Below are 20106 nucleotides of genomic sequence, written 5' to 3' on the forward strand. Positions count from 1 at the left end.
TGTTGTTTAGTTATGTGTACTCTAAGAATAAAATTCACTGTTAAAATTTGATGGAGTGCTAAGAAATATGTATAAGGCACTAGCATAGATATGGAGGCATGGAAAGATTTTAGGACTTTATGATCACTAATCCAATTTTAATTTCTATAATATATAAATATAGATTTGCTAAAACTACACTCTTCAGAAATTAGGGTATTTATTTGATCTTTGCCCAAGACAGGTATCGGCATGAGGAAGGCATCTTTGTACATGATGGAAATATACTTATGATATTGCTTAGTCTCCACATTTAGTTATGTTTTCCTCACAACAACAATAATAATAATACAATAAATGTAATAATGATAATAATAATAATAATTGTATTTATCAAGTGCTTACTGTCAAACACTGTTCTAAGCACTGGGGTAGGTACAAGTTAATCATAATCCCTGTCCCAGTTAGGGCTCACAATCTAAGTAAGAGGGAGAACAGCTATTGAAGCCCCATTTTAAAGAGGAGGAAACTGAGGCCTAGAGAAGCTGAGTGACTGACCCAAGGTCACACAGCAGGAAAGCAGCAGAGTCAGGATTAAAACCCAGGCTCATGCTCTCTCTTTTCCTCCCTCCCTTCCTTCTCCATCTCCTTCCTTTTATTCCTCTTTCTTTTTTTTATTTTTCCTCTTTTGCCCTTTTTTGCCTGCCCTCCCAATCCTAATAAAGTGCAAGAGGATGGGGGCGGGAGGGTGGAAGGGGGATTCCACCATAAGCATCTTGAGGGAGTTATATAGTGTCTCTACGCACTATAAATGACATAGCTCTACAGGGATGTTAGAACCCATGTGCAAATGGGAAGGTAGTCCCAGAATCACTATTAAGGCCCTATCCTTTCCCTTAGCCCGGTTCCCTCCTCATTCTCCCCATTAAGAGTGGTAGACCCTAGCTAATTCCACTTTTTACTATCCGAGTCATTCCTTCTGGCCACTTACTTTTAAAATGGTCTGGTTGGTAGTCAGGAATAGTGCTTACCTCAGTCCAGCCTCATATGGTTCTGCCCATCCCCCTACTAATATAAGGGGGTGCACTTAAATGGAGATGCATGTGCATATCAAGGCAAATGGGTCTCAAACATGATTTCTGCTTATATGCATTTTTACACACTCTGTGGCTCACATAAACACCTACTCTAAAGATGATTTGAGTTATCTTAAATTAACACCTCATACTATATTTACAACTCACAAAGCAATGGTTCTGAAGACTTGCATTTGCAGGTATACACTACAGTACCTCCCTTAAGAACATGCTTCAGTGACCTTGAGATGGGAAAATCCCCAACCAAGAAAAGAATAGATCATGCATAAAATATTGCATTAATTAGTCCCCCACAACAAGGTCTTCTTTCTTAAGGAAAACTCTTTAAATCATTCAAATTTCCCAAGGAGGAAGACAGTAGAGTTTCTAAACTGAATCAGTTAAGCACATGTATATGACATTCCGCAATGTCTTATCTTTAGTTTGTCAAGGTTTTTAAATCCCTCTTGAGCTGGAGTACCATTTTTAGCTTGGCTAGGTCAGAATGACACTGAACAATATGAATGATGACACACAAGACAGCTATATGGACAGAGTTGTCATCAGCAAGCCAGCTGTGCTAACACCTGTATGTCCTGCAAAACTGATCTTTAGCAACAAGGATCAAAAAAAGTCAGAATACTGTATTAGGAAGGGGATGGGGGAGAAGGAATAGGGGAGTGGAAGAGAGGATAAAGGGTCACTTATTAAAAATGATTTACACACCATTAAAAAAAGATGTTGTGAGGATTCCTTAAGAAAATTGATGGTAAATTTTCAAGAATCTAAAACCCTGCTTTTTCCTTAATTTCTTGCCAATTTACTGGAATCTAGAAATGTAGAATCATTTCTTTATTTAAAATACCTCTGCACATGCAGTTTTTTTTATGCCACCATTTTTTCTTGAATAAAGTTAGTGCTCTTAGAAGGGCAATTACTTACAGACCTAAAATTAAATTTTAAACACAGCATAAATTAAGGCAATGATGGTTTAAGCATGTCTACCAACTCTGTTCCAATTCTCTTGTATTGTACTTTCCCAAGCTCTCAATACAGTGCTCTGCACACAGCAAGCACTTGAAATATACCACTGATGGTATTTGATTTTTGTTATTTCCGTTAATTAGTTCTTGCCCTCCATCCTATAGTAGATTTGGAATTTTCTGGCATGGCTATTAGGAAATTGATCAATCCATCAGTGGTATTATTATGTGCTTACTGTGTGCAGAGCGCTGTATTGTACATAGAGTGGGTAGACATGATCCATCATCTCAAGAGGCTTACAGTCTAGCAGGGGTTACAATAAACACATGCACTGTCCATCAAATACGTTGAGGTTGCTGGAAAAACATGTGGTCACCAATGCAGTGATCACATTCAACTTGGTCTGCTTGTTTACTTGTTTTGATGCCTGTCTCCTCCCTTCTAGACTGATCCCGTTGTGGCAGGGATTGTCTCTCTTTGTTGCTGAATTGTACTTTCCAAGCATTTAGTACAGAGCTGTGCACAGAGTAAGCACTCAATAAATACAGTTGAATGAATGAATGGTCCCTGCACATTTATAAAAGAAAGCATGGAGAACAGGGATCTGTTGCTACTATAATAAATGGCAACAATACCATCATTTTACAACAAAAGTTAAACTGTATATAATCAACTACCATTTACAAAGGGCAATAGGAGCTTTCAAAATTATTTTGGCAAGCTAGTAAAGTGATTCCATATCCGATCAAAAACCAAATGAATAAGAAGATATATGATGTGTGTGAGGCAACTGACTTTAGCTCTCTAAATCTTCACAAGCACAACAACTTTAAAAAGGTCCTTTTGGTATCTCTAAATTTCACCTTTGAACTACATGTAGATTAATATTACTTTAAAAGCACACCAACTGCCAAAATCTTTATAAAGTAGGAAAATGGTTTTAGTCATAATAAAGTAATACTAGCCACTTTCAACATGGAAATGAATAGAGATAAAGTCCAATTTATCTCAATGCCTGGGTATTAAATATTCATTAACCTATATTAATTTCAAGATCTGGTTAACAGAGAAAAAGTCTTTGGGATGCATGTGTGTGTGTGTGTGTGTGTGTGTGCGCGCACGCGCATGTGTGTTTTCAGTGAAATAAGAACTGCAGGATATGAAGGCTTTGATTCAGAAAATAATTGAACATGATGTGTTCATGAACTCCTTATATATGAAACTGCTTTGTGTTTGGATTTCTGATGGGTTGGTTGTGATAAGAAATGCCTTGACAAAACCAACAGCTCTCTCTCTCTCTCTTACTCTTTATATTTCTTCCTTGTTTTATTTAGTGAAAAAGCATCTCCAGCACTGATATAGGTGTGTAAATATAGACACGTATAATTCTATTCTCATTAATAATCAAGCTGATACTTGAGTTAATAACTGACAACATGAAATGCAAGCCTAGAGTTTAACTTCAGATGACAGATCAATAAAAAAGAACATCCACTTAAAGATTATGATTATGCATTACTCTGCTGGAATTAGTTTATTTTTCTTTTTCACTTCATTTCATTTTTAAAATGATGCAAGTAAATTGCAACTTAAGTAACTTTATTGGCCCACCAAGGTATACAAGTGCTACTAAAGTCAATACATCACATCCAAAAAGAATGTGAAAGAAGTAGATTTCACAGTGGTAATAGGGTAGACAGTGCGGTCAAACATTTTATGATTGAGACATATGAAATTCTTAAATGACCTCTGGTCCATTCGGCAAAGACCACAAATGATTTAAGAGCAATTATAGTAGTTTGGGGAAAGTCATAATTTTCATAATTTTATCAACAAAATTAAGGGTACTCTTGGGAGTGGATTCATACTAAAGTATAAACTTGCTGTTAGAATAAGTAATGAAACCACCTGCCTTTGGCCAGAGTTGTATTTTGCCATTGGAATTCATAATTTTTTTAAGATGAAATAAAATAACTCGCATACTCTAATGAAACAATGAATATACCAAGTGAACAGTGATTTAAAAATGAAACTTTCAAAAATGTATAGAAGAAAGCTCTCTATACTACATTACAAAAAATCTTTTCCACTGATTTCATGTGATCTGCAAGGTATTCTTTATCTCTGATAAAAAAAAAAAAAACAAGGGAGCAAGCGAGGATTAGTTTTACTACAACAAAAGCTTTACTAGTCCAGTCCATAATCCATCCCATAAACAAATATGCAATAGTGTATTTCTCCTTTTCTAATTGTAAATCGTGAATGTGTTTAATTCATTTGCTCTGACATTTCCTACGGTGGTGGTGTCTTGTATCAGAATTAAAAAAAAACTGAAATCATGAGCATAAATGTACATTATTCATTATGAAAATGAGCTAGAGGAATTTTTTAAAGCCAATGTTATGATTGTACTTTTTACTGTTTTAATGTTACTTATGTTATTTCAGCATAAATGTCAAAATGTTACTTTTTGCCTCTTTTATGATGATAGAAATAACCACTTTTTTAGCACCTATTAGATTAATTTATCAAAAATTAACACCCGTGAACTTTTAGACATATATAGCCATACTTATAGAGGCAATTGTTTTATTAGTACTGGTGAATTTTAAAAAATATATTTCACATTTTTAAAAAATTTAAGTGAAAATGTTAAAAAGAAACATTTGACTGAAACCTTACAAATTAAACACTGCAACTCTTTCCTGACATGCTTGATTTCTCTGGATTTTGAAAACTGTCAATGAATTGAATGTATGTTTCCTCCTCTGAGAATTTAAAATATTACATAGATAAATATTTTGTCAAAGGAAAAACTGGAATCTTGAGAGATTAAATGTAATTTCACTCTAAACTTCTGCATATACAAAAATATACCTGAACAATGTCAGAAGGCTGCTGTCATTTTGGCTATTTGCAGATAGAAAGATATGCCAATATTCCGCAAACATGTCAATGCACTTTTTTTTTAATTGCTTATGAACTATTTGCCAAATGAACCAAACAAGTTAATGGCAAGGAAAGAAGGGATTCCTCAATCTATTTCCTTTCAGACTTGGATCTCTTTAAGGCTAGTCTAAGGATAAGATTATCAGGAACTAGAACAAGAAAGCTAATTTTTAAAAAAATTAACAATACGTCTAGGATTCAAACAGTTTTTAAAACGATATTTGTAAATGTGTTTTTCTCAAATAACATATTTTAAAAATCACCACTTGTATACAAGACATCTGCAAAAAGACTATTTGATAACAGATGAAAATAAAATTAGAAATGTGTAACTAGTACTTTCCAGTAGATGTCAACCTCATTATTTTGTCAATCAGGGAGAAAAAAACTACATCTAGTCTGCATTTATTTCTCCTTCATAAAATGTAGAGAAGTAAGCTATCTATACCCCACCATGTCATGGTTATCAGGTCTCAAAAACTGTGTTCTTTCCTCCTCAAAGTGTGAATGCTTATGAAATCATAAATTTAACTAAATTTATCATTCAGATCTTTGATCTTGAAATTTGCTTCATATTACCTTAAAAAGGACATGGTATATAGTAATGTGCTTTGATTCTCTATGTTAATCATACACATGTCATTAACATATCATGTCTAGATTGCACTAGAGTAGTCTGCAAGTCTCAAGCAGAAACTAAAAACCTAGGAGTGAGGGGGGAGGAAATGCAAGCAAAAATGAATGAGATAAAATTAACTTTTAAATAAAGAAAGCTTTCATTTTTTCCCCTGCCTCTGCAAAACATAGTTTCAAAAATTATAGGCAGCTCAAATGTGCTTATTACAGGTGACAGAGATTTTAGAGTACTTTCACACTTTTCTCAGGTTTATTCACTAAAATATACACTTAGTATGTTAGGCTAAGAGTTTTCTTTTTTGAGGTTGTATCAGTGGATTTCAAAGAGAGACAGCTGTACTTTTGTTTTCTAACACTGTATTATCCAGGGCTAAAACCCTGCTCATGAAAGTAAGAATTGATCTTTTGTCTGTTTTAAGTGATCTCCCCAAGGTCCCAGTGCTCACTTTGCTGCTATGCAGAGGGCACTCTCTGCATCATGGATGCTCTCCTCGAGTCGACGCTTGTCCTGCTCCAGCTGGGTAAGATGTCTATTGAGCTCATCCAGAGATTGATCTTTTCTACTCAGCTCATTCTTTGCCTTGGAGAGGCCCTGCAAGCAGACAGAAAACAGAGCTACTTGTCAGCCCTGATAATTAACTTCAATTTATGCCATAGGCTATTAAACAAAGAGGAATACAGACTGACTGAGAAGTAGAATTTGGCTACTACAAAGCAAGCTCTAACAAATCTTCTGCCACAATTTTGCTTATCTACCAATTACAACTATAAAACTGTTCAAAAATTAGATTAATCTCTTCATGCCTTTACCATACCCCACTGACCATATATGTGTTTCATAAAAAAACAGGTGATTCATGAAAAGTGAAAAGATGAAATTGCTGAGAATTTGACTTCACAAAAAGATATTTAAAAATACAGAATGACAAGGGGAAATTAATAATAGAGTACTCAAAGTTTATAAAAAAAGGAATTGCAAGCTCAAAAACAATCAAAATTATGACAAATGGAAATATTCAGTACTTCTGATGGTAAAAAAAAAAAATCAACAGAATGGGAAACCTAAGATGAACACCCAACAGATTTTCATTGAAGAAAAAATCTCTGTTAAATGTCCTATGTATGATTCTAGAATATGCTGGATTCTGTAAGGGTGCTGTTAATATTTCAATTCTTGGATTACAAATAAACAGAAACTCCCTGGCTTCTAATATTTTTCAAATGCCTCCACTTGCTTACAGGTATCTGAAAACACAGGGAAAACAACTGAACCAAGATGAAATAACGGAGAAAGCTGCCTGATAAGATCTCTAGCTACACCACTTAGTTTGAAGGGGGTGCCATTGTTCTTGTCTGTCCGTCTCCCCCAATTAGACTGTAAGCCCGTCAAACGGCAGGGACTGTCTCTATCTGTTGCCGACTTGTTCATCCCAAGCGCTTAGTACAGTGCTCTGCACATAGTAAGCGCTCAATAAATACTATTGAATGAATGAATGAATGAAAGGGGGTTTCAGCATTTTCACAGAATTCTTCTACTTGTGGATAATAAAGACTTTATCACCAACTGTTGGTTTGTGGGCAGGGAATGTCACTGTTCATTGTTGTATTGTACTTTCCCAAGCACTTAGTACAGTGCTCTGCACACAGTAAGTGCTCAATAAATATATTGAATGAATGAATGAAATTTGACAGTTGACCCTAAAATTTCATAACACTAAATGGAGAAATTAGCTGGTAATTATGTGAATTAATTCCTACCTACTTTGAAAATATAGGGATGAAAGTCTTTAGATTAGAAGCTGGGAACATTTGAATAAATTCCTAAAACTCTGTTTGAATTCTAGAAAATAAATTATCAATCAATGGTATTTACTGAGCACTTACTGTGTGCAGAGCACTGTACTAGGGGCTTGAGAGAATGCAGTACGAGTTGGTAGACACGATCCCTCTTGTTTTGGGGTACTCTTTTTGTATTTAGTGAAATATTCCTTCAAAACTCCTATTTAAAAATATTATTTTTTATACTTTCTTTTTTTTAAAGTCCTTTCTCTAATCAATGGTGTTTATTGAGAGTTTAACTGTGTGCAGAGCACTGAACTAAGAGCTTGGGCGAGTATAAAAGTTCTCAGATCCAATGAGCTAAATAGCATAAGCAAACACATAAAGTACTTTCTGCCTTTTCTCATGGAAGTTTAACTACAAATTCAAAAGACCAATTAAGAATGCATTAAATACTGTGAATGCACCTTTAACATCATTAGACACATTAAATATATATTCAAAGTATAAAAAGAAAAATAATATAAACAATACTGTGAATACTTACGTGTAATCAACAAAGCCATCTTCACTATTAACAGATGGCTAAGTGTTAGAATTGTCATTAATGTCACTGCTTGCTAATAGCACTTTTCAAAAGAAAGAGAAATCATTAGATTAAAAATCCTGTATCAACCACTTTGTTATGGAAATATCCAAGCAACATAAGCACTTCAGCTTACTTTCTTTTTGTAATAAAGCTTGCAAACCCATTGCAATTTTTGAGGTCTTTTTCAAAAAGGAAACATATAACAAGTCAAATAAATTTATACTACTATCTTTATTTTCCAAAAATCCAATAGCATCTTGACTTAGTAGAAAGAGCATGGGCCTGGGAGTCAGAGGACCTAGGTTGTAGTCCAGACTCCACCAGTTGCCTGTGGTATGACCTTGGGCAAATCACTTAACTTCTCAGTACCTCAGTTTCCTCATTGGAAAAATGGGGATTCAATACTTTTTCTCCCTCCATCTCCTAGACTGTGAGCCCCATGTAGAAGAGGGACTGTGTCCAACCTGATTATCTTGAATTTACAGTGCTTGGAACATAGTAAGCACTTAAATACCACTATTATTATTATTTAGGGTGGGGATGTTAGCCTTAGGATCATGATACATGAGATAATGGAAAGTCTAAGAAGACCCCTGGAATCTTTTTGTTTTGGTGTGGTTTGTTTTTTGTTTTTTTTGTGGTAGGGGGAGGTTATGGTATTTGTTAAACCCTTACTACATGCCAGGAATTGTACTAAGTGCTGCAGTAAATACAAGCTGTTTGTTTTGGAGGGGTTTTGATGAGCATTTATCTGCCTGGGATCACACAGGAATTCACCCGCCTGGAAGCAGGAAGCTGGACTAAATGATCTCTTGAGATCTTTATTAATAATAATAATGATAATTGTGGTACTAGTTAAGCACTTACTATGTGCCAGACACTGTACTAAGCGCTGGGGTGGATACATCCAAATTGGGTTGGACAGAGTCCCTGTCCCACATGGGGCTCACAGTCTCAATATCCTATATTCAAAGTCTTTTACACATGAGCTAACTAAGGCACAGCGACATGAAGAGCCCCAGATCACACAGCAGACAAGCAGTGGAGCCAGGATTAGCTCTTTCAAACTCTATGACTCTACAATTGCTTCTAATTATCTCAATTCCTACTGTAGATATTACCCTTCACCTTCCCATCCGGATATAGTTATGGAGGATCACTAATGAAAAATGGCTGCTAAAAGTCAACCCTAAAAATCGTGCAATTTCAGGGATGGCTGACAGTCTCTTACCTCCCTACATTTCTTCTAAAAACACCATGGGGGAGAAGCAGTGTAAATACAAATTGAAACAAGCCAACTTTCTGGTGGCTGTGGTCAAAATGAAAACAGCCTAGGGCAAAAACAAATGATCATAATTGAGGATATGAAATCTTCCACAGAGGAGGTGCCCTATATTTTGAATAGTGGGGAATGCCATAAAACACTGTACAAATATCCAGTGTTCGTTCTATTTCCTAGACATAAGAACACAGGGCAAGGACCAAGTTTCATTCTTGCTGTTCAACTTTGCTTTTGAGGATTAAAGTCCACCCTTTCCAATTCTTGTACCACTACAGTGCTTTAAAGTAATATACCTTTTATTGTTTGGTTTTTTTCTTCTTTTCAGATTGATCTAATTAAAACCCTTGATAAACTTTATGGACTCTAATATTTCCAACTGAGTGACTGAAACCAAGAGGGTGTGCCTCGAGGCAGCAAGGCAACAATGATAAGCAGCAGGTTAGCCACTAATTTCTCAACCAGGGTAGATTGTGAAAGTGTGATGTTCTGATATCCAAGAAACTGTTCAGGAGAGAATAGGATAAATCAAGTTTAATAACTCTGCTCCTAATTGTTCCCCCAATGCTCAACTCTAATTACTTGGAGAACTCTCCTGACTGTCACCTGATATTAAGTTGTTGGAGGCTGAGCCTGGAACAGCAAGATAATCAATAAACATTTAGTGGGGAAAAGAATGAAGATCCCGTTAAGCAGTGGGAACCTGCAGCACCCAAAGCCCTTCTGCTCATGAGAAAACCTATGGGACAGCCATAGTGATTGCAAAGCAATAATCCAAAGCACTGTTTTTAGGCCTTGAGGCCTTTAGGCAACAGTACATTTGAGAAAAAAAGGTTAACACGGTCACCCTAATTACAGCCCACTTTCACATACTTCATATATAAGCGAAGACAAGCCAATTAGGTAGAAAGGAAGATAAGGGAAGTTTTATTTGTATACTAATTAAACCCCTGATGAAATTAAAGGAAAAACATACAGCTCTGTAATTGTGTCTGAGAAAGGTCACTTCAGGTTCAGTTATCAGAAGAGCACAGCCTTGAGATATTTCATTTAATCCATAATATAGCCCATATTTTGCTCCCTGGGTCTTAATATTTACAAAAATAAGGAAATTTCAAAGCCTGATAGTGTATTTATCCTAAAATGCTGCCGTGAATAATTTCAATTGTTAGGAAGTTAAGGCTAAATACGATAACAAGAAGAAAAGATTTGCTAAAAAAACTTTAAAATATAGTCAGACACACAACAATCCACAAACCTCACCCTCCATCCCCTATGTCCATAAAAAACCCTATGCCAGAATGCTTTTTTTTTTCCAAAGATGATGCTTTTTCACTTTAAAGGCAATGGATTTTAAACAACTTTCAAGCTAAATGTATAATGTAATGATGATATTTCCATAATTACTGAAAATTGTACAATTTTTAAAAATGGGACAACAATAACCTTAATGTCCACAGGTGAAAAACAGGAAAATCCACCCTCCAACACACTATTTCTTGGGTAAGTGTGAGGGATGGAAAGCTGAAGTCATGCTAGGAATGCACATCAATGAATCAGTGGTGTTTATTGAGTGCTTAGAGGGTGCAGAGCACTGTACTAAGCACTTGAGAGAGTAGACTATAACAGAGTTAGTAGACACATAATTCTGGTCATTCCTCAAAATTAGCAGATTTTACAACATTTTGTTTCTTCAAATATTAAAACATGTATGGTGGTTCAAAGTGCTATTGTAAAGGGATGTATGTGGCAACTCATCTTTTCTATTGCCACTTTATATTCAAGAAGGGGCTTCATCCAGAAGGTGACTATTTTGTAACCTGCTTATTCATTCATTCAATCGTATTTATTGAGCGCTTACTGTGTACAGAGCACTGTACTAAGTGCTTGGAAAGTACAATTCGGCAACATATAGTGACAATCTCTATCCAACAATGGGCTCACAGTCTAGAAGGGGGAGACAGACAACAAAACAAAACAAGTAGACAAGCATCAATACCATCAAAATAGATTAATAGAATTATAGATATATATAATCATTAATAAAATAGAGTAATAAATATATACAATTTTGGTGCACCACTGATGGATGGAAGTGATGGTGAATTATCATTTAGGTACCTTAACAGCTACAATAGTTGTAGCAAATAATTGTTTACAAAATGCCAGAACATTTGAGGGTTTTCCAAATGTTTTAGAAGATCCTAAAATCCGTGTGACAGTTTTTATCAGCACAAGATGGCTTTGCATTTCAGATAATGCCAATTTGAAAACTACTCAAATGCACATAATTATGGGACAGAAAAGTAGCAACTATAAATTGGGACAGCATTTATGAAATTGATTTCCATTTAAAAATTTGCTCCGTAAGTACTACAAAAGTATTATGAAGGCTAGGAATTTGGGATTAAATCATTTAAAATGCACATATTTCAGTTAAGTCCACATAGGTCTATAACTCTAAAAGTTCCTGGTTCACAAAGTAGTCAAATTCAGGTCTTCCACATGAGGGTGTGAAGCATTAAGCGCGCCAAGAAATCAATACTACAAAGGATATATCTTTTTTACACTCTCCTTTGTCTATTGGAAAATAGGCATGGAAAATTTCTAGAGACCAAAACTTAATGGCTTGCTCAATCTTTATGAAAATGTTAGAACTACTAATCATAAGAGATAATATACTAACACTAGTAGATGAATTAAGTAAAGTAAATAACCTGGCCTTGATAGCCCACTAGACTGCAAGCTCGTTATGGGCAGGGAACATGTCTGCGGATTCTGTTGCATTGTACTCTCCCAAATGCTTAGTACAGTGCTCTGCACATAGTAATTGTTCAATAAATACCACTGATTTGATGTGAGCAACAAACTGTCAAATAAGAATCATCAGAAATTTCAGTAACTTTTTATTTTCAGGTTGGTGAAATTTCTACTGTCTAGCTGAAATTTATGACTTGCACTTCCAACAAAATGCTAGGATTAGAAAGGAACAATAATATTTATCAAATGCTTACTATGTTAAGCACTGAGACAGATACAAGATAATCAGATTCAGAATCCTGTCATGGAGCTCACAATGAGAAAATTGAGGCCCAGGGTGTTAAGAGTTAAGTGACTTGCCCAAGGTCACACAGCAGACAAGTAGCAAAGGCTAGACTAGAACCTTGGTGTCCTAACTCCTAGTCCCATGCTCTTTCCAGTTTTGCCACTATATAAAATCATGACACTTCCTCCCCTAGAATACTCCATGTGGTTCCGGTCGCGACATCTCGGAAGGACATAAAAGAGCTAGGAGAGGTGTAGAAAAGGGCAATCAGAGGGAATGGAAGCTTCCGTATGATGATAGACTGAAAAAATCAGAACTATACAGATTGGCAAAATGAAAACTAAGAGGGTACTTGATTGCAGTTTACTAATTTAGGAAGCATATGAAGAGGCCAAACAAGGAAATGATATTCACTAAACCCAGCAACACTAGAATGGGCCATCCATTGAAGCTTGAAAATGGCAAGGTAAAAACAAAAGGAAACACTTCTTCACAGAGCTGGTGGTGGTAAACAATCAATCAATAGTATTTATTGAGCACTTACTGTGTGCAAAGTACTGTACTAAGCACTTGGGAGAGTACACTATTCATTCAATCCTATTTATTGAGCGCTTATTGTGTGCAAACCACTGTACTAAGCTCTTGGAATGTATAATTTGGCAACAGATAGAGACAATCCCTGCCCAACAACAGGCTCACAGTCTGAAAGACTATAACAGAGTTGGTAGAAACCTTCCCTGCCCACAAGGAGTTTACGGTCTAGAGGAATTTGTAACAGAATTTATTGTGCCAAAAAATTGTAGAAGGTAAAAATATCAGTAGATTCAAGAGGGATTTGAATATTTCACAGATGAGAGGTCCATAATGGGTTACTAGAGGAAAGGTTCGATGGGTTAGATGATAAGGTTTTAACCTTAACCAGTAAAATGGGACTTAAGAAAGGGAACTATCACACTGTTCCTGCAAGCATCCCGATGTCACTACTGGAAATAAAATATTAGGCTGGAAGGACTATTGGTCTGACAACAATAATATCACTTATGTTCTCGTGCATTTATTTGCCTATCATCATAGGCTAAAACACGTTCCTTGCCCACAGGGAGCCCACAGTCTAAAGGAGGAGCTCACAGACTAGACATATGTAACCTTAGTCTTCTTCAGACTGTCAGTCTGGAGCATTTTGTTGATTGTGAAAAGTGATTCCTAATCAACTATATATCTTCTTGCCTTTATGCTTCTATATCTTCAGTTTATAGGAATATCTGTATTACTAATTGAGAGACTTTCATCATCAATAGCATTTACTGATCACCCACTGTGGGCAGAGCACTGTACTAAGTGAGTGAGTGATTGGGAGAGTATAGCTAAGTCTATTATACCCTCTAAAGTGTTTAGCACAGTGCTCTGCACACAATGGAAAATGTATAAATAATAATAGTAATAATGATGGCATTTGTTAAGCGCTTACTGTGTGCAAAGCACTGTTCTAAGCACTGGGGGGGTATAGAAGGTGATCAGGTTGTCCCACGTGGGGCTCACAGTCTTAATCTCCATTTTAGAGATGAGGTAACTGAGGCACAGAGAAGTTAAATGACTTGCCCAAAGTCACATAGATGACAAGTATAAATACTAAATGATTGCTGTCTACGGTACCTTCCTTTGTTCGCTCACTGTATACAGGGATTGTGTCTACCAACTGTGTTATACTGTATTCTCCAAAGTACTTAGTACAGTGCTCTGCACACGGTAAGTGCTCAATAAATACAAATGATTGAAAGTCAAGGCTTACTGCAATAATAGGAGCACATTGTTTAGAATGGTAACAATTCAGTTCCACTCCTGGAGGGTTCTGGTAGCTTGGACCTTAACAGCAATAGGGAACACTGAGATTCTGTGAGAGTTTCCACCATCAGCTACCTGCCCTTCTTCTTGAATACTGTGACAGTGATGGCGACTCTGAAATCTTATGGCATTCCAAGTAGAGTGCTGTGTACATAGCAAGTGCTCAATAAATACCATTGATTGACTGACTGATTTCCTCAGTGTTTCATATGTTAAGATCCTGTAGAGACAGCTGAACAGAACATTCATGGGAAGTAGCATGGTCTAGTGGAAAGAGCACAGGCCTGGGTCAGAGGACCTAGGTTCTAATCCATTCTGTCAATTGCTTGCTGTGTGACCTTGGGTAAGTCACTTAACTTCTCTATGCCTCAGCCCCGCTAACTGTAAAATGGAGATAAAATACTGGTTCTCCCTCCTACTTGGACTGTGAAACCCATGTGAGACAAAGACTGCATCCAACCTAATTAACTTGAACCTACCCCAGTGCTTAGAACAGTGTCTGACTCATAGTAAGTGCTTAACAAGTTCCATAAAAAAATCACTCCCTCCCTGTGTGTAGATGTAACTCTAATTGCTATGTACACAATCAATTATGAGTTGAATTTAACTGCCGAGAAGATTGTTTACAAATGAATACCAATTAGGCAAATATATATATTATATATATGCACATTTGGTGATAAGAATTAATGTGAGCAAAATTGGATTTCTTTAAAAGAACTCAAGTTAAGACAGGAAAATAAACTTAGTATGGTCACCTTTAAATTTTCAAATTCAGCAACAAAACTTTTCTGTAAAATGTCTGTTGATCATTGGAACAATGCTGTTAAATATTCCCATATATGTGTTTGAAAATATATTCCAGAATTAGTGTCCCTTAGAGAAAAAATGTAGCTCTTCACAGAAAAAATTATTTTAAAACCTTATACATAAGACAAAATTTAAGGGTACAAGTAAAAATACTTACTTAAAACGTATTGAGCACTGATGGTACACCGAGCCCTGCATAGATCATAGGCCAATGGAAATCTTGTTCAGAGGACTTAAGAATTAGACAAATGGGAACAGAAAGTAGGACCTACAATACAGACACTTACTAGAAGAGGAGGGTGGATGAGGAAATGGTAAGAATCCTTTCAAATGGAAAATATTTTCCCCAAAGTGCAAAATAGACAAGCAGTAACTAGATTTACTACAAGACAGTATGCAACCAGTAATGTGTCAGTGATGTTTTTTAAGAGCATAAAGTACATGCGTCTCCTCTTCAGACTTGAAGAAGCAATAACTACTTGGGAATAGCCACCTTCGCTGAACCTGCTGTAATAAAATGCGCTTTTTTTATAGCTTCTAAGTTCCATAATCAAACAATAAGAAGAATGATAGAAAATACAGAGGTTTTCTCCAGAGAATTCAGAGAGCTTTGTAAATCTCACCCAGTTGGCAGACTCCAGTTAATGCGAAGGTCACAAATCCTTGATGCTACAGTATTCCTTGGAATGACAATAAAATGAACTACTTTTGATCTGTGCATGGATTATCTGAGGACTATCTGCTCAGTTCTCCTACCCTAAAATACTCTCACATGACTGAAACAAATGAATAATTGAAACTGAGGCAATTTCTGCTTTTCTTCCTACCGCCACCCATCATCATGTACTGGGGCACAAGCATTGTTTATTAGTCACATCTGCCTTGCCCAAAAATGCATTTTAAGAAAATTTTCCAGGAAAGGATTCCATTTAGCACCTCAATTTGCAGAGGACAAGCCTAAAATCCCCAAAAGTACTGTTAGTGGACATCACCCTGTATAAACAGGATTAATGTTTTCAGGACACCAACGACTAATCCTTTGTACTAGCCCACCTCAAATGTTTTTATATGAGCAAATGTATCTGTCCTACAAGCTGCATTTCAGTTTTGCCAACCTCTAGCCCCATCCTTCCCTCTGCTGTCTTGGGAGGCCTCAAGAGTTTCAGGTGCAATCTACCTGCCAGTCTCCGGGTGGAGTGAGGGAAGAGCTCGGTATTGCAAGAACCCCCAGGAGGCAGCTGTTCATCGGGAGAGCTCCACAGCAAATAAGGAGGTATGCACAAGCATTCAATCTCATGGCAAAAAGACCTCGTCAGCACAATTTGGCTGGAACACTTTTCATTCCTTCTGGCTGAATTGTAGGGGAAAAAAAAATCCTCAGAGTAAATTCCCCAAATATTAGTCAGAAACTGTTACCTCAGTTTGGACCCAAGCAGATTCTTTGAAATATTTTCAACCTGTCATCAGGCTCTCTCATGCAGACATCACCACTCACACACTCTCACCACTCTCCAAGGAAAAAAAACCACTCTAAAATGCCTGGATTTTTCATACTTCCCTCAAGGAGAATAGATCCAGGTCAGATACAAAGAAATACTTGCCACCTGCCACCTTTGCAAACATATTTTGAGAATAACCCATCAAGACCCTGGATTATTTGGTGTTTGCCTTGGAGATAGGTGCGTAATATAAATTATCTATAAACTGATCTTGTCTAATCTCAAAAGCTAGTATCTGAACAGAAGCACACTTGGAAATCAAGGGTGCTGTTTTTCTGCCTGAAGCTACTGGCTTAGACTAGATGAGCTCTCAAAATATTCTCCAACTCTATTTTACTCTGATCACAATGACCTGAATTTTCAGTTATCTGGTCAGTGACTCCTCTCCATTAGTACGGATAATTGAAGCGAGCCTCCATTCATATAAAGTGCAGTCACACAAAATAGGGGTAGTACAAGCTGGGAAAACATTGACAGTTGACCTGAGCAACACCCATCACCTGAGTTAACACCGGTTACACCAGATAAATGCCAGAAAACTTTATATAGCAAGCTACAATATACAGAGTCTAACACAAGATGAGTTTCTTGAAGGAACAAAGAAAGTTCCAGCAAATATGGTCAGCCTATGTGAAACTAGGAAATCCAAAAGGCTTATTGCCCAGTGGAAAGGCTAGTCAACTATTCTTCAGTAAAGCAGGAAACAAAAGAGCCGGAACATGAGGTGTTTGATTTATAAGACAGAGGCAGTATTTCTGGTACATGGTTCTGGTATTGTTTCAGTGAACCTAGAAAAACTTATCCTATGAACTATGAGTTTCAGCATGTTCAAAATAGTGCAACACATTAGTGAGAGGTGAGAAATTTGAAATATATGAGGAAAGAGAAGATGCCCTGCAAAGTAGGACAGAGAGAGAGTGGCCAAAAGTTATTTTGAGTAAGTTTGCAAAGGGAGAGAGTGAGTAAAGAACTCAAATGTTGTGAATGCAATTAGGGACTTGACATTGTCCTGACATGCTCCCTTTAGTCATCTCCCCCCTTCCAGCCCCAGACCACTTATGCACATATCTGTCATTTATTTATTTATATTAATTGTTAATTGCCTGTCTCCCCCGCTAGACTGTAAACTCACTGTGGCCAGGGAATGTGCCGGTTCATTATTATATTGTACTCTCCCCAGCACTTAGTACAGTGCTCTGTCTCCCCCGATTAGACTTGTTTCCCCCAATTAGACTGTAAGCCCGTCAAAGGGCAGGGACTGTCTCTATCTGTTGCCAACTTGTTCATTCCAAGCGCTTAGTACAGTGCTCTGCACATAGTAAGCGCTCAATAAATACTATTGAATGAATGAATGAATGAATGAAAGTGCTCAATAAATACATGTGACTGACTATTCTGTACGATATTATTATCTTACTTTGCACATGCACGTAGTGTAACGTAACGTCAATCAATCACTGGTATTTTTTGAGTGCTTACTGCTTGAAGAACACTGCTCCAAGTGTTTGGGAGAGTACAGTATAACAGAGTTGGTAGACATGTTCCCTGCCCACAAGGATCTTAAAATCTAGAGGGGGAGACAGAAAATAAAATAAATTACAGATATGTAGGTAAGTGCCGTGGGGCTGAGGGTAGGGTGAACATCAAGTGCTTAAAGGGTACAGATCCAAGTGCAAGAGTGACACAAAAGGAGAGGAAGTAGGGGAAATTAGGGTTTAGTCAGAAAAGGCCTCTTCGGAGAGATAAGATTTAAATAAGGCTTTGAAAGGAAGGACAGTGATGTTATGTCACATACGAAGGGGGAAGGAGTTCCAGGCCAGAGTCAGGGCGTGGACAAGGGGCTGCTAGTGAGAAAGACAAGACTGAGGTACAGTGAGTAGGTTGTTGTTAGAGGATAGAAGTGCACAGGCTGGGTTGTAGTAGGCAAGTAGTGAAGTACGGTAGGTGGGGGCAAGGTGATTAAGTGCTTTAAAACCAATGGTAAGGAGTGTCTGTTCGAGGTAGAGGTACATCACCGCTGGAGATTCCCAAGAAGTGGGGAAACACAGACTGAACTTTAAAAAAAAAAAATGATCTGGGCAGCAGAATGAAGTATGGACCGGAGTGGGGAGAGACAGGAGGCAAGGAAGTAAGCAAGGAAGCCGATATAGTAGTTAAGTTGGGATAGAATAAGTGCTTGGATCAGCATAGTAGCAGTTTGGATGGAAAGGAGAGGGAGGATTTTAGTTGTGAAGGTAGAATGGACAGGATTTAGTGACAGATTAAATGTGTGGACTGAATGAGTCAAATGAGTCGAAGATAATGCCAAGGTTATGGGCTTGTGAGGATGATGGTGCTGTCTACAGTAGTGAAAAAAGTCAGAGGGAGGACAGAGTTTGGGGTGGGAAGAGGAATTATGTTTTGGACATATTAAGTTTGAGGTCTAGGCAGAACAGCCAAGTAGAGATGTCTTTAAGGCAGAAGGAAATATGAGATTGCAGAGAAGGAGAGAGAGCAGGGCTAGAGATGTAGATTTGGGAATCAGCCACATAGAAATGGTAGCTGAAGCCATAAGTGGGAATGAGTTCTCTGAGGAGTGGGTGTAGATGGAGAATAAAAGAGGGCCCAGAACTGAGCCTTGAGGGACTCCCACAGTTAGGGGGTGGAAGACTGTCCAGTTTGTCCAAAGAACATTTCTCCACCACTGAGGTCATTCCACTACCCCATCTCAACCCCGCCACCCCTCAACATAATGATACCGTGCAGTAATGAGTCACAGCAGCTCTGCTCCACGATTCTAATTTCCATCCTGTGCTATTTTAAGGATGAGCAGAGGGACATTTAGTCCTCACCTCCATCATTTTGGTGAGAAGATGCATAACACCCACAGCCCCACTGCCCTCTCTGATGGGGCTTCCTGACGCAATCACCTCACTCGCTTACTATCAGCAGCCAGCCCTGCATACAATCTACTGAGAACATTGAAGTCAGTGGATCTGAAAAAGCCCCAGTGCAGTTAAATGAATTGATTACCTAAATAATGGACACAAAAATCATCTTCACCATTATCTCAACTATAAGCAAAACATAATTTGTATCAGTTCTGTACACCAGATGTTACAAAGTTAAAAATTATCCTTGCTCTAGAAATGCCACATTGAAGATCTCAGTAGCCTATGTGGAGTGCAAATTTAGTAAAGTTGGGTTAGTAGAGAAATTATGCACATTGAGCCTTGTGTACAACTTCTCCAGGGGAACAGATAGTGATTAGGATATAGTCTTAGTCTGTACACAAATAGCATCACCAAATAAAATTAAAGTGAAATTAGCACCTAGAAAGAAATGAAGGATCAAAGTAGAGCAATTAAAAATGATGGCAGAAAGGACATGCATGAATGAATGCCAAAGGAAAATTGACAAGGAATTCAAGGCCCCCTCAAAGATGTTTAGAAGTTGATTAAAAATAAAAGGTTGAAAAAAGCAACAGAAATGGGGAACAATATGGTGAAAACAGATCAAATAAACCAAATTAATCTGGCTGAAATATGCAAAAATTCCATAATGACCCCTATTCATCTCAAGCCAACTCTTCTGGTCATCCTTAACCCCCACACCCACAACTACTTCAAACCTTTAAATCCTTCTGGAAGCTGCCAGTA

The 20106-nt window shown here is 37.3% G+C and overlaps 1 protein-coding gene across 1 annotated transcript in view; it reads right to left on the reverse strand.

Moving 5' to 3' along the window:
• The window catches only part of CCDC171 (coiled-coil domain containing 171), a 141231-nt gene that overhangs the window by 30265 nt on the left and 90860 nt on the right, over positions 1 to 20106 (reverse strand). The window contains 2 exon segments of the mRNA XM_039910752.1: positions 4109 to 4163; positions 6071 to 6216. Of these exon segments, the coding sequence (XP_039766686.1) occupies positions 4109 to 4163; positions 6071 to 6216 (201 nt within the window).

The sequence above is a fragment of the Ornithorhynchus anatinus genome, chromosome X5, assembly GCF_004115215.2.
Source record: "Ornithorhynchus anatinus isolate Pmale09 chromosome X5, mOrnAna1.pri.v4, whole genome shotgun sequence".
Lineage (NCBI taxonomy): Eukaryota > Metazoa > Chordata > Mammalia > Monotremata > Ornithorhynchidae > Ornithorhynchus > Ornithorhynchus anatinus.